The sequence below is a fragment of the Gracilinanus agilis genome, chromosome 3 (assembly GCF_016433145.1).
Source record: "Gracilinanus agilis isolate LMUSP501 chromosome 3, AgileGrace, whole genome shotgun sequence".
Lineage (NCBI taxonomy): Eukaryota > Metazoa > Chordata > Mammalia > Didelphimorphia > Didelphidae > Gracilinanus > Gracilinanus agilis.
This window is the reverse complement of record NC_058132.1, coordinates 412,869,229-412,884,582: the sequence shown is the minus strand read 5'-3', so window position 1 is coordinate 412,884,582 and position 15,354 is coordinate 412,869,229. Positions and strand designations below refer to the sequence as shown.

At 34.5% G+C, this 15,354-nt stretch overlaps 1 protein-coding gene across 1 annotated transcript in view; it reads left to right on the top strand.

Moving 5' to 3' along the window:
- TIAM1 (TIAM Rac1 associated GEF 1) overlaps nt 1–15,354 on the top strand; it is a 121,484-nt gene that overhangs the window by 79,373 nt on the left and 26,757 nt on the right. Inside the window, exons 13-19 of the mRNA XM_044666876.1 lie at nt 740–843; nt 4,426–4,530; nt 5,166–5,234; nt 5,557–5,682; nt 8,953–9,061; nt 13,588–13,767; nt 13,914–14,032. Coding sequence (XP_044522811.1) covers nt 740–843; nt 4,426–4,530; nt 5,166–5,234; nt 5,557–5,682; nt 8,953–9,061; nt 13,588–13,767; nt 13,914–14,032 — 812 coding nt within the window. The remainder of the gene's footprint in view (nt 1–739; nt 844–4,425; nt 4,531–5,165; nt 5,235–5,556; nt 5,683–8,952; nt 9,062–13,587; nt 13,768–13,913; nt 14,033–15,354) is intronic.

Genomic DNA, 15,354 nt, shown 5'->3' with positions numbered 1-15,354 from the left:
ATGGGCATATTGGCCAGCATCAGGAAAAGAGCCAAAAGATTAAAGATAGGTTATGGAGTGATCAAAGGGCTACCCTCCAGAGCAGTTAACTTTGGCCAGGAGATAGGCCACCTCTTTATCAGAGACTAGAGAAAAGGAGGAAAGAGTGGGTGATGATATAAAATCAGGAAGAAGAGGTCAATCACTATAAATGGCCTCTCTTCTCAGTAAAGTAGGCGGCTAAGACCTCTGCTTTTGAGTGGGAGGAAAGAAAGGCAGAAAGGAGATTTTAGCATAGCCATTAAAAATAAACGCTAACTAATATTAGGAGAGATATAGCTTATAGAAATAAGTAATATCAGTCCTTCCATACTATGTTCTGACTAGACTGTAGCTGGAGTATTGTTTGGGCTGTGACAGTTTAAGGCTAATCATAAACTGGAGATAGTCCAGAAGAGAAGACAGTCCTGAAGAAGACTCAGGGAGCAAAGTTTTATCATTTAGGTATTTGTAAAATTGTTTCAAGGAAAAGAAACTAGATATGTTTTGTTTGGCCCCAGAAGGGCAGAACCAGCTTGTCAAGAAGACTTCCTAATGATTAGAGCTGTTACAAAGTAGAATGGGCTGCCTCAGGAGCCTTTCTTCATTGGAGGATTTCAAACTGAGATTGAATAGCTTCTTGTTGGTTGTGTTTGCAGCTGAATTCCCTTTCACCTCTGAAACTATATGATTTTTTTTCTTTTGCTTACATTTTCAACAGGTAACAGTCCATGTTCTGAGCAGGTCAGAAGTGCTGAGATGACTCCTGAAGAGACAGAGGTACATGACTTGGAGTCCTCTGATGAGGGTGACAAAACAAGCAAGGTGAGAGATTTTAATTTTTGAATTACAAGTCTGTGAATCAGTCAATTAATAAACATTTATTAAATGCCTAATTAAATGCCTAATATGTGCCAGGTACTGTGCTAAATGCTAGGGTTTCAAAAAGAGGCAAAAAAATAGTCCCTGCTCTCAAAGAACTTAAAATTTAATGGGCAGGGGCAGGGGACAGCTAGGTGGCTCTGTAGGCCTAGAGACTAGAGGTCCTGGGTTCAAATCTGGCTACATCTTAACTGTGTGACCCTGGATAAATCACTTAACTCCAATTGCCTAGCCCTTAGTACTCTTTTGCCTTAGAAATAAATACATAGTATTGATTTTAAGATGAAAGGTAAGAGTTTGGGGTCATTTTTTTTTTTAATCCAATGGGCTAACTTATGATTCCTTTATAGCTGACATATTACTTTGGCGGCTACATGTCATTGGGGGGTTTTTTAAAAGAAAATATCTGATTCTTGAGGTGTTTCTAAATGGTATAATTGTAATTATGATGTCATTTACAGTTTATACTTTTCTTTATGCATATTTAAAAGAATAATGGAATTCCTTCTAGTCTATCTCCCTTTCTGTGTATATATGTCTATGTATTTCTCTTTAGCCATCTTTGCATATTTTTTCTTCCTCCTATCTATTATTCATTAACATCCTTCTTACTTAATGGATAAACATTTAACGCAGTTCCTAGAACATAGTAGACATTTAATTAAATGTTTATTGATTGGCTGTAATAAAGAAATCAGGAAAGTTATATACATATGTAAGTTTACTCTTGGTATTTGTTTTATTTTTCTTGAGTTTTGTTTCCTTTTCTTACTTTAAAAGGAAAATGAATAGAAAAACTTAAATAAAGTTCTCTTTGTTTATGAGGTCATCATGATTTTTATGTGTATTAGTGATATGAAAGAGAAAATATTACCTACCTCTGGTATAAAATATACAGCAGAGTAATTACACTGAGATTCCATACTCTACAAATGTTCTTCTACAAAAATTTAATTTAATAGAAGGGAAATTATACTTTTCTTATCATTTGACAGAGTAATGTGACTCAATCATCTCCAAAATTTGTAAAGGTTTTGAATCTAAATTTTATTCTGATTTCCATTGACAAGTACAGATGTTCAAATATATGAACTTAATAAAATAAAAATGAGTGTGTAAGATGAAATCAGAAAGTTTCATATTGTAAATGATAGTATATATGTCCATAAATTTTATTTGTAGATTATTACCAAACCCATCTAATTCTAATAACTTTAACTTAGTAATACTGTCAAAGAAATTTTAACTTAGTAATACTGTCAAAGAAAAAATATTAATACTAATACCATATAATTTTTGCTTAAATCTTCTGGAAATTTTTATTTAATTAATCTATATCCATTAATCTATATCCAAGCCATTTCTGGTTTTTAGAAAGGTATCCAAAATGATAGCATTTCTCCATTTACTTTCACATGGCTCTGCCTCAAAACAATTTCAAATAACATTACATAGAAGTTCTAAGGAAGAAAATCACAATACAGTTCCCTACTAACACTGAAGAAACCTACAACCTAAGTCTGTATCCCATTTCTACCTGACCCCTCCCTGAAAGAATCAATAGGGCTCTACTTAGACCAGTGATGGTGCACCTTTTAGAGGCCACATGGGGGGAAAGTGCTCCTATTGGACTGCTGGGCAGAGAGGCAGGGGATATGAAAAATGTAGTTAATGGTGATGGAAGGAACAATAGTGGAGATGAAAGGCTCCAAGTGAGGGTTCATCCAGGAGGAATTTTTATTCATATGCTTCCTACAGTACCTATATTATCTTTATTCTTTTAAGCCTTTTTGCCCCTTGTTTCTATATATGAATTCATATGTCTAATATGGATTTATTGTTATTCAATTAGGTCAAGAGTAATGTGAGTTTGAATAATATGAAATTTAATTTAGTGAAAGTTATAAAATGATACCAAGTCAAATTACAAAATAATATCAGGTCATATTTAATGGAAGCCAAAATTCAGTTAATGTGGCACATATTGATGTGACACAATTAATGTGACATTTAACTTAAGAAAAAAAAGAGCTAACAAAATGGAGAAAGGAAGAATTATTCAAATGGAAACATTGCTATCATAAAAGAAGAGGCTTCTTATTAGAAGCCTGGAACTGAAATGTCCAGTAGCTAACTTAAACTCAATATGTTCAAACCTGAATTAATTAGAATAGAGGTCTGAGGCATACTTTTGTAGGGCTTGCAAGCTAAAGATGTTTTTTACATGATTAAATCAAGTTTTATTGTATTTTAAAATGTAAAAAATATATATATATTAGTAGCTGGATGGTCCTGAATGAACAGGCTGCATAGATTTAACCTACATTAGAACAAAAACTTAAATGTAATTGAATGACCTGACCATTAATTCTAAAACAGAGCATGATGTTAGAATGCCTGAATCTATGATACAGAATATTATAAAACACTTAGGTAAAATAAAAGAAAAATGTAAAGTTGCATCAAGTTTCTGTGTTTTGCAAAAAATAAGGAATAGAAGTGTTGCAATCATAGAAATGAAGCACCTTTTGACTGTATGGGTTGAAGATTGTTATTAAAAATGCTCTCATCTTAGAACAGCTATTCAGACAAAAGCTTCAAGTTTATTTAGAGCAGCAAAAGAAAATGTAAATGTAGTGGATAATGGAGAAACTTTTACTGGAAGGGTTGGTTGATTTGATAATTATAAAAATCAAGCTTAATTGCATAATATTAGAATGACTAGAGAGGCAGCTAGTACAGACGAGGACACTATAGCTAAATATCCCAATATTTTGGAGAAAATAATTAAAGATGATACACTGATCAACTCAGACACTTCCTAGCTGTATGACTCTGGACAAGTTAGTTAAGAACATCATCTAGCCCTTATCAATATTTGGTATTGATTCTAAGATGGAAGGTAATGGTTTAGAAAAAATTTTTTTAGAGAGAGGAAAGGTGGTACAGAGCCAGAGAAGGCTCCCAATTTCCCCAAAAAAATAGAGTATGTAAATTGTACTAAGACTTTTGAGACACCCTATATAGCTACATTCTCCTATAATAATGGTGCTTCTCAAAAATTGCATGTATGTATGTCTGCAGAGTGTATCTTCATAATATAGTCATTTAACAGAAGCTGACTAGGGGGGAGAGAGAGAGAGAGAGAGAGAGAGAGAGAGAGAGAGAGAGAGAGAATGTGTGTGTATGTATATATATATATATATAATCAACTTTGGGAAATAGTTGAAAGTGTACCAACCCTTGGTTCCAGTTTTCTTTTGCTTTTTTTTTCTTTAAACCCTTAACTTCAGTCCTAAAATCAATACTTAGTTTTAGTTCCAAGGCTGAAGAAAAGTAAGGGCTAAAAACCAGCCTTTGTTAGTAGAGGGATTTTGCACTACTGGAAACTCATTCAGGCTGTAATAAAAAGTGTCTAAGATAGGTGTCTGTACTAAATTTTTAAAAAATCAATTTTAAACAATACAGAGAAGGTGCCACATTTTGCCTGAGATGAATCCTTCTAACCTAAGCTTGTTTCCTCAGGAATGCACTGTACCCCAGTTGGTGACCATGAGACAATTAACAGATGCAGATAAACTACGCAAAGTTATTTGTGAACTTCTTGAAACTGAACGAACCTATGTCAAAGTAAGTCTTTTTCTTCATTTCGCCTCCCCTTCTGTCCTCTTTTCCCTTTTTGTCCTTTTTTCTCCCCTTGCCCCCACTCTGCCCTCCTTATTTCTGTGCCCATTCCCTGGCCTCCTCTCCTCATTCATAAATAATTTTAAGTAGCATAGGGGCAGAAACTCTCTTTTTCCTTCTGCCTATAACCCTTAGCATTCTATCTAGAACAGAATCAGCCTTTAAAAAATACTCACTGATTGATTTTTAAAACTCATGCCTAAAAAGAATAATCAGAAAATAAACTCCAATAGAAATTTATTGACTAGAGAAAGAAGAGGTTTTACATTTGTGTCTTTAAACTTTCTTCCCTTTTAAATATATAGAATCTTGATAAATATCAGATTATCCAAAAGCACAAATTATCTAAAAGCATACATCAATATTTGAAAGCATGAATTTAAGTCAAGCATATAATTTTTCCTCTCTCTTGCCTCTTTACTGGAAACTTATTTTCCCTGTGAACTCTTTTGTAATTATATATTTTGTTCTGTAAATAAAATTTTATTTCAGAAAGACTAATAATGGAATTTAGGATATTGTCTTTATGTGCTCTTAATAGGCGTTTAGATATATTAAAGAGTACTTATTTAAACCCTTAGGACTTAAACTGTCTCATGGAGAGCTACCTGAAACCTCTACAGAAAGAAACTTTCCTTACCCAAGATGAGGTATGTGGTAATTTTCTTAATATCATTAGAATTATATGGTTAAATTTGTAGCCATTTTTACTTTGGGAGAGGAAGAACAAGGATAACTCAAAGAATGTTTTCATGCATTTAATCTAATTGAGTAGGCCAAATGGTGCCTTTCATACTTTTCATTGTGCAAGTATGTGAACTTTAACTTGACTGTAGGATCAATATTTATCTTTGGAAAGGTTAAAAAAAATCCAGAACTTTTTTCTTTGAAAACTATTTGAGAAGATGAGAATTAAAATTTTAAATGCTTGTGAGAACTTTGGTGGATCAATGTCTTTTTTTTTATTATTAGCTTGATGTACTCTTTGGGAATTTAACTGAAATGGTGGCATTTCAAGTAGAATTTCTCAAAACTTTGGAAGATGGAGTAAGATTGGTACCTGAACTTGATGAACTTGAGAAAGTTGAACAATTTAAGGTAAGCAACATCACCAAATAGTCCATTATGAAGTATGTCATCACATACTATCACTTCAGTAATCTGCCCCAGTAGTTCCCTGCCCCAATATATTTCTTTCCCTAAATCGTGGAAAACTGATACCCACTAACAGCACATTTTATTGAGAGTAAAAGACATGTAGAAAGTTCTGTTTTGTACATTGCATTATATTCATTTATAGACTCATAGTCTAAATACAATACAAGAAAAATATTATTATTTGTCTTACTAAGAGTGTTATATTTCATATAAAATGGGCCAGAGAAATCCTTGACTTCTAGTTTTAAAACATTCATCAATTTTAATGTGGTGTGAAAATTTACTAATGAACTATCAAGGAAAATTTACTTTTGACAGGCAGCAGCAAATTTAATTTGCCTCATTCAGCAAAAATCTTAACTAATTCTTAGGGAGGAAAAAACTTGGCTAGCATAGTTTTTCTTCATAAGAAGGTAATGAGGAATCATGATTGCCTCTTTAATGAAATATTATGTAGCAATTTTCATATTTTGGTAGAGTCCTTCATTTTGGAAACATCTGGTGATTTTTGTTATATTGAACTTTCCAGTTGGTAGGATTCATATGTGACTTATTTAGAATGATAATAGCTGATGGGTCTTCTCTGTAGTTTACCTTATGATGTTTTCTGTTAGCTTCCCCAGAAACATAGCAAAGAAGTATTAGAATACAAATTTTAGACCTGACACTTCTTCGATATTTTTTCAAAGATTTTCAAGCTTAGAAATTGCCATCATCCAAAGCTCATTTTTAGAAAATACAATTAATTTTATTGAAATTTTTAGCATTGGCATCAATCATAGACCCACAGAGGCTAAGATCTGGAAAGGACCTTAAAAGCCATTATCCAATTCATACCTAACAAAATTCCTTTTGTAAAAATACACATACACAGTAGAAATGGTTATCTACTCAGAACTTAATGACCTTCAATGAGGAAGAGCATCCAGGAAGAGGCAGCCCATCCTACTTTTGAAAAGCTCTCCTTGTTTGTTTGTTTGTTTGTTTTATTTAAATTTATTTATTTGTTTGTTTGTTACATTCAAATACTCAGGTATCTCCTTCCCTTCTCCTCTCCCCATTAGAGAAAACATCATTTGACAAAAGGATCTATGTATATATAAAACAGTCTTGCTTATTTCTATTTAACAGTTCTGTCTCTGGAGGTGGATATACACAAGTCATTCTTCTGACAGTACAAGGGAACTCTACTTGTTAAGACCTTTCTAAGACAGCAATCAAGAGCAGCAAGGGCTAAGCAATCAGGTTTAAGTGACCTGTCCAGAGTCACAAATATAGAAAATGTCTGAGGTCAGATTTGAATCCAGGTCCTCTACTTTGCCACCTAGCTGCTCCTTTTTCATTACTTTAAGCCTAAATATATCTTTCTTGAATATCCATCAGTTGTTTCAAGTTTTGCTTCCTTATGCCAAGCAGAATAAGTCTTACCCCTCTTCTACTATACCATTAACACAACTGATTGATACATTGAAAAAGTCTGAAAACATGTACAATGTGAAGCACCTATAAACCTCTAATCTCCACAAAGGGTAGGTTGGAGGTGTTTTCACTACTCTTTCATTCAAGCCCTGCTTGACCTATCTTAAATTCCATGATAATTAATTATATTCTTAACAAATCACTTAGCCTATGGTTTCTATCTTTTCTGAAATAGCATTCTGTTTTTCCTGGCTAGTCCACATTATACCTGCTGTATTCCTTCTGATTCTTCATATTTTTAAAGACAAATTATCATTAGGATTTGTAAGAATATATTAGCTATTGCTCTTCTGTTTCTTTTTAATAGAGGGAAAACCACAATAAATATGTAAGGCCCCCTATTCTGAAATATTTTACTATGCTAAACTTGGGGTTTGTTCCCTTTCTTCTTAATGTACAAGTAATTTATGATATACTCCCTTCACATCATTATTTATTTCTTCTTCCATTTCTTTTCACACTAATGTTCCCTGCTGTGTTTTCCTATTCTGGTTCCCATTTTTTTTATTATGAATCTTCAGTGCTATGCTGTAGGAATATATTTTAATATATAGTGTCATGGTACCACCCTATTATTTGTTCTGTTATTATTTATACTTTGTGCATTTGTTTATAGACGTCTGAGCCTGTAGGCTTTATTTCTGGCTCTTTTCCTCTATGTTTTCTTCTATTAATTTTTAATTTTCTACTATGCTGTTCTTAAATCAAGTAACAAAAAAAAATTTTTTTAAGTGTGTACTGTATGCTAGGCACTGTTTTAAACTCTGTGAATACAAAAGTTAAAACAATCCTTGCTTCCAAGGACCTTACATTCTAATAGGAGAGATAACATGTGTTTGCACACATGTGTGTATGTCTGTACCCAAATGCACTCTATCAGATTTATACAAAAAAGTTTCTCTTTCATCTCATCTCCTTTTTTCTCTTTATCATCTTCTTGATCATATTTACAAGATTATAAGATTTTTGCTTTCAATTCCATTCTATGTGTAAAGTCCACGCTGTACATCTAAGAAGTTGGAGGGGAGAGGGGGAAGCCACCTCTTATTAGTGCCAAAACCTGCAGGGTTTTTCTACAATTCTCCCTCCCCCAAAAGACATATGTATATCCACACTCATTATAGGCTAAGTTTGACACCTTGAAGGACAGCAGAGGCAGAAACAAGAGAGTTATTAAAGAGCTCACCTCTGGTGTCATGTATTTCCCTTTTATTGAGTACTATTTTCTTTTTACTGCCCTATTACTGGCATAAATAAATTTCAGGTTTCCTAATTTTCTCTGAGCAGTTTCTGATCTCATATAGCTACTAAATTTCTCTTCTTTGGCTTTTTTCCATTTTTTAAATTTTTTCAGTTACATGTAGAAACACTTTTTCACAGTTGTTGACATTTTAAAATTCAGAGTTTCTCCTCCGCCTGTCCCTAGTAAATAGTCTGATATAGGTTATCCTGTGCTTTCATCTTCATTGACTTTTCCCACTTGTATCTCATGTTAGAACTTTGTAGCATTGCAGCCAAGAAAACTATTTAAGATAAAATCCTCCACCATTTCCATCTCATCTGGATCTGTCCATGAAAAACATAAGTGTGAGAAAATATATCAGTTAAAGATGGAAATTCTGTTTTTACCTGTAAGATTGGCCCAAAGATAGGACACTCAGAGCTTAAAAATTAGGTGGTGAGATTGCTGTAAGTGGGCAAAATTAACTTTCTTTTTTTTTTCCAATTTAGAAAGTGCTCTTCTCTCTGGGGGGATCCTTTCTCTATTATGCTGACCGTTTTAAGCTATACAGTGCCTTCTGTGCCAGTCACACAAAAGTTCCTAAAGTCTTGGTAAAAGGTAAGGTCTGCAGAGATTTAATATGTCACTTTATTAGATGGTGATAATAACATGCTAAAAGGATTGATTTTGGTTGGTGAAATGCTGATGGGGTTTCAGGGTGGGGAATCCTAATTGGTTGTTAAAGCAAAGAGTAAATTCTTCAACTGCCTCTAATTTTGTTTAATGAAACAGCATTACACTAGGTCATTCAGTGGATTGAGAGCCACCCCTAGAGATGAAAGGTCCTGGGTTAAAATCTGGCCTCAGACACTTCCCAGCTCTATGACCCTGGGCAAGTCACTTAACCCCCATTGTCTAGCCCTTACCACTCTTCTGCCTTGGAACCAATACATAGTGTTGGTTCCAAAGCAGAAGGTAAGGATTTTTTTAAAAATGAGGGAGCAAAAAGGTCAAATATCTTGTTGTACTCATTCATGTTGTGTTGATTTACATACTTTTCTTTGATATAGTCAGGATGCTTTTGTATTCAGATTGATAGATGGAGCATTGAGAAGTTGTTTTATTCTTATTTCTATCACTGCTTTACTGTGTGGTTTTCATTGTTTATACATACTCTGAGAATCAGATATTTGTCTTAAGTATTGTTGTTGTCAATGTGATTGCTACCACCTCTAGTACTTCAAAATTTATTGCAATTATTCATATGAATTTCTTGAATTAGAACAAATTTCTTGAATTATCTAGGCTGTGCAGAACAAAAGTGGAGCTTGTGTTTGCAACTAATCCATTTTAATGTAGTCTAAGAATCTGGAGTATTTTCAAATAAATTTCAATATACAAATTATAACATGCATTATTTTATTATGTCTATTGTTGCCCGCTGAATAAGAATTAAAGGAAACTTTCATAAATAAGCAACACATTTCCAAGAGTCTATGGAAAAACCACTTGGAAGTCCACAAATTACTAAATATTATTTTCTCTTTACTTAACTGGTGAACAAAAAAAAAGAGATGCCAAACAAAATCCTATATACATAAATGAGATTGCTAGTGTTTGTCCATATTCATGTTTGCTGTTCTGGAAAGCTACCTGATTCAAGGTTAATATTTACAGGTTACCACAAATATTATTAAAAATGTCTGCCTTAAAAACCATCTTTAAGCCTCAATCAGTGGCTTACTTTATTTGATTTGAACATAGTCTTGACCTATTTTGGAATGAATTTTGATCTTTGCCTAGGATATTTGTTCTTGTGTTATGCTATATGCTTTATACTGTCTATACATTCCTGTCTTTATTAAATCCTTATTGTCATATTGTTTCTCCCCAAGTTGTTCAGCTTTTAAGCCACAGAATTTCTCTAAAACTTCTACTAAGTTGTAGAGGGGCTCTGAGCTCAGTTAATACAGAGTACCTCTACCTGTGAAATTACACATCCTTTAACAAGTGAAGGGAAGTGTCGGGTTATTGAATCATCTCCTCTATCCATCACAGGTCAGACCTTCTTTAAGGACCATGAAAGATTCGTTGGTATTTTTAAAAACATAATTGTATTAACTCTGTCTCAACATTTTAAAAATCAAATATTATTATTATTGTTAATGATAATAATGGTTACTATTTATATAGTACTTTTATGCATTAGACACTGTGCAAAGTGCTTAACAATTTTTTTCATTTAATCCTCACAATGACTAGAAATTAGATGCTATTATCCCCATTTTACAAAAGAGAAATTGAGGCAAATAGGTTAAGTGGCTTGCCCAGAGTCACATAACTAGTAAGTTTCTAAGACCAGATAACAACTCAGGTCTTCTTGACTTCAGGTGCAGCACCCTATCCACTGTACCACCTAGCTGCCATACCAGATCTTACTAATATTATGTAATATTACATATTACTAGTATTGGAGGCATTGAAAAGGGACATACCTCTGCTCTTCCATAGGAGCCAGTCCATGAAAATCTCTTTTTTATTTATAAACCAAATAGAATTAAAAGGCATACAAACTATTTGAAGATTTTTTTTATATTAATAAAAGCCCACATTTGGGAGAGACACAGTCAAGCATATAGACCTAATGGAGCACACACAAAAGAGATGCTTTAAATGACATGTTATTTTTGTTACCTTATATCAGAAGAGCAAAGCTATATCTTTCACAAAGATCTCTCTCAGCTCTGGTCTAGATGGCTTATATGAAGGTTGCATTCCAAGACAACCTTTTCTATTCCTTTTCAAAAATTCTGACCTTGGGTAGTTTTGGGGAGGAGCCTGTTGTTATTTATAAATGACTGAATAGTAAAAAATTAAAGCAAATCTCTAGTAACCAGGCCCTCTGACTCTCTTTGAGGCAGGCTCTAGAGCATTAGCCTCCAGAGGAGATAAATTGTGACCCCAAGAGTTGATGTGATCATTAGTTAGAAGGTAGGAAGATGGGTAGCATCCTTTCCTTCCCATAGTAACCAATTATAGAGCTTGTCTGAAACATTACCAAGCTTACATTTATTCTCCAAAAATCCTCTAGTCCTCCTACTTAGTATTATAAATTCACTGACCCATCCCTTTCTACACTGAGCTTTAGCCCCTCAGGACAATTATAAACTGAGCCATTACCCAGGTACCCATAGCCAATAGCTGCACAGATACCATTGGTAGCTCATTGGATAGAGAGGCAGGTGTAGAGACAGGAGGTCCTGAGTTCAAATCTGGTCTCAGGCATTTCCTAGTTGTATGACCCCAAGTAAGTCACAACCCCCATTGCCTGACTCTTATTGCTATTCCACCTTAGAACTAATACATAGTATTGATTGTAAGGTGGAAGGTAAGGATTTTTTAAAAATTATAACAGTCAGTTCAGTGCCCCAAGGCAGTGACTAGTGAAGAGCCCAACTTCTCTACCCTTTTTGTTTTGAGCTGCATAGGAAGAGCAGCTATGGATGGGTTGTGATCTTCATTGCAGATATCATTACATAATCTTTCCCCTACAAACCTACGCTTCTTCCATGCTTCCCTGTTCTAATGAGGACTTCACTATCCTTCTAAGTTACCCAGTTTCACAACATCAGCTCTTTGCTTAGTCATCCCGCATATCCCAATAATTGTCAAATCTTGTCATTTCTTTGTCTCCAACATTTTTCATAATCCAATTCTTTCTATTCACACACTGAACACTTCCTCACCTCTTGTCTATTACAGTAGCCCCCTAACTAATCTCCCAGCCTCAAATATCTCCCCTCTGCAATCCATATTCCACATCGGAGTCAAAGTGATATTCTTAAAGTATTGATTTGATCATGTCACTCAATAAACCCCAACACTTCTCTTTTAACTCTAGGTTCAAATATTATTTCAATTTTATTATTTTATCTTCTAAATTTTTTAATTTTTGTTAAGTTATGCAAAGTACACATAATTAATCTAGTAGTACATACTATAAATAAGCAAATATCTATAAAGGACACCTGCTCAAAATTATTTGATTGATAGAGGGTATGTAATCCCAAACACTATTCTAAAGGATTATAAAATTTCATTCTTCACTAAGTCTTATCACTAGTGTCCTTATTTTGGATTACTTTCCTTAGCAACAAAGATAAAAAGAAATTATTGTTAGAAACTGAGTTTTCTTTGAACTAAATCAACTTATTTTCCTTTTCTTTCTTTTTTTTTTAACCAGAGGGCTTATTGAATAGTCTTTATTTCCATTTCTCTCACTCCACAATCCCTCTCCATTTTGGAAGGATCACTCTGGCTAGGTAGCTGTCCTACAGCAGCTGACTTATTAATTGTATGAAAACTCATGGTTTTTCCTTGGATGCTTTTTAACTCACCAGTGGCATCAGATAAAGAATTAGGTTATTAGTAAGAGTGTGTGTTTCTAGATTGCTTTAAAGTTGACAAAGTAAATGAATTATCTCATTTGATTGTCACAACAACTTAGTTTAGTTAAGGGATGTCATAATATCATCATTATATCACAGAAGAGGAAACTATGGCTCCATGAACCTGGCTAGTAAATGGCAGAACTGGGATTGTACTGCAAATCTCATATTTTCATTGTGACACTGCCTCTTTGGTGAAAGTGTTTTGCCAGACACATTAAATCAGATTTAGGTTATTTCTGTGAGAGAACTCCTCCATCCCTGAATGAATTATTGATAATAACAAGCTCATAATAAGGACAATAGGGAAGCAAGTGTCAAGCTTCTCCCAGTCATGAATAGCTAAGAAACAGAAAGATGGGTTTGTGAGTTTCACCTATTTTTTCTCTTCATCCTTTAGTGAAAGGGCTGCAAACCATGAAATGTTTAAAAGGCAAGAAATCAGGGGAAAGAGGAGAAAAAAGCATCAAACCCTAAATAACTTAAGTACTTAATCTAAATTACCCAGCTGTTATTCCCCAGCAAGTTAATGGGAAACATTTATTTGAACCACAGGAAAATCCCATTTTGGTTTTTTTTTCTCCCACTCCACCCCCCAGAGGTTCCTTTCCATCTCTTTAAGAAAAAAAAAAGTAAAATTGTGAAAGAGGAATAATTTGAGCTTTTCATTGATAATGTATATTTGCATTTTTCTAGCCAGGACAGACACAGCTTTCAAGGCATTTTTAGATGCTCAGAACCCTGAACAGCAACATTCGTCTACTCTAGAGTCTTACCTCATCAAGCCAATCCAAAGGATCCTCAAGTATCCTCTTCTCTTAAAGGAGCTCTTTGCCCTTACAGATGAAGAGAGTGAGGAGCACTGTTACCTGGATGGTAAGCCAGTTAGTGACATAAAAGTTTTTGCTAGTGCTTCCCCATACTCCTTTTTTTTGAAAGCCTATTATTCTGTATGTAAAGAATCCCTACAAACAGCAAAAAAATATATTCTCCTTTTATCCACTCCATAAATTTTTTCCCAGTGGCCATCAAAACAATGAACAAGGTTGCAAGCCATATAAATGAAATGCAGAAAATCCACGAGGAATTTGGAGCAGTATTTGACCAGCTAATTGCTGAACAGATGGGAGAGAAAAAAGAGGTAAGGACTTCTTGGGGGGGGGGGGAAGCGGGGTTTCTGTGTGTGTGTGTGTGTGTGTGTGTGTGTGTGTGTGTGTGAGAGAGAGAGAGAGAGAGAGAGAGAGAGAGAGAGAGAGAGAGAGAGAAAGAGACCTTTGCAGTTGACAAAATTTCAAATATGTTGCCTTTTTATATTTTATTCCTCAAATTACAAGATTTTGAATTTTTTGAGTTTTCCATATTAGTATATTCTGAATTATTTCTGAGGTAAAAAAGCATAGGTTTAATTGGTTTTCTTTTTGGTGCAATCAATCAACAAATATTTATTAAATACTTACTGTGGAAAGTCTTGGTGATACAAATGGAACTAATGAAACAATCTCTAGTCAAAAGAAGTTACATTCTAATGAAAGGAAAAATAAATATAAGATAGTTTGAAAGGGAGGGTGGTAGTTTGAGATCAGAAAGGCTTCATGTGGAGGTACTGTTTGAGCCCTATCTTGAAGGAAGAGGGCAATCTTATGAGGCAGAGGTGAAGAGGAAATGCATTCCAGGCATGGGTTGCAGCTAGTGTAAAGATGGGGAGATAAGAATGTCCTCTAGGTTAAATCACAGTGTAAAAGGATAAGTAATGTGTGTTGAGACTGGAAAATAGGTTGGAATAAAGCTTTAAAAGCTAAGCAGAGGATTTTACATGTCATTGTTGGGGTAACAAGAAACCATTAAATTGATTGGGCTGGAAGAGTGATGTGATTGGCTCTCTGCTTAGGGAAATCACTGTAGCAGTGATGTGGAAGGTGTATCACAGTGGTTGGATGCTTGATGCAGAAGGACCAGGTAGGAGACTCTTGCAATATTCTAGGTAAGACATGATGAGAGTCTAAAGTGGTAGCTGTGTGAATAGAGAGAAGTCAGAAGATAAATTGTAGAGTTAAAAACAACAGGATTTAACAACTAGGTGGAGTGAGGAAAAATGAGGTTAAGTGAATTTCCCACAGTCTACTTGCAGAAGCAGGATTTAAAACCAGGTCCTGGGGCAACTATGTGGCATTGTAGATAGAGCACCAGATGCAGAATTGAAAGGACCTAGGTTTAAAATGTGGCCTCAGATACTTCCTAGCTGCGTGACCCTGATGAACATATCACTTTACCTTGTTTGCCTAGCCCTTCTGTCTGAGTTGTTACTAGAGAGAAAGTAAGGATTTAAAAAAAAAAAAAAAGGTCTTCTGGCTCCAGATCCATTTTTCTTTCTACTGCTACTGTTATATTCAATAATCTGGGAAGAGATGGATGCCACCTTGATTGACAGGGATGGCAGTTGAGAGCTTGGAATGTTCCCAGGTG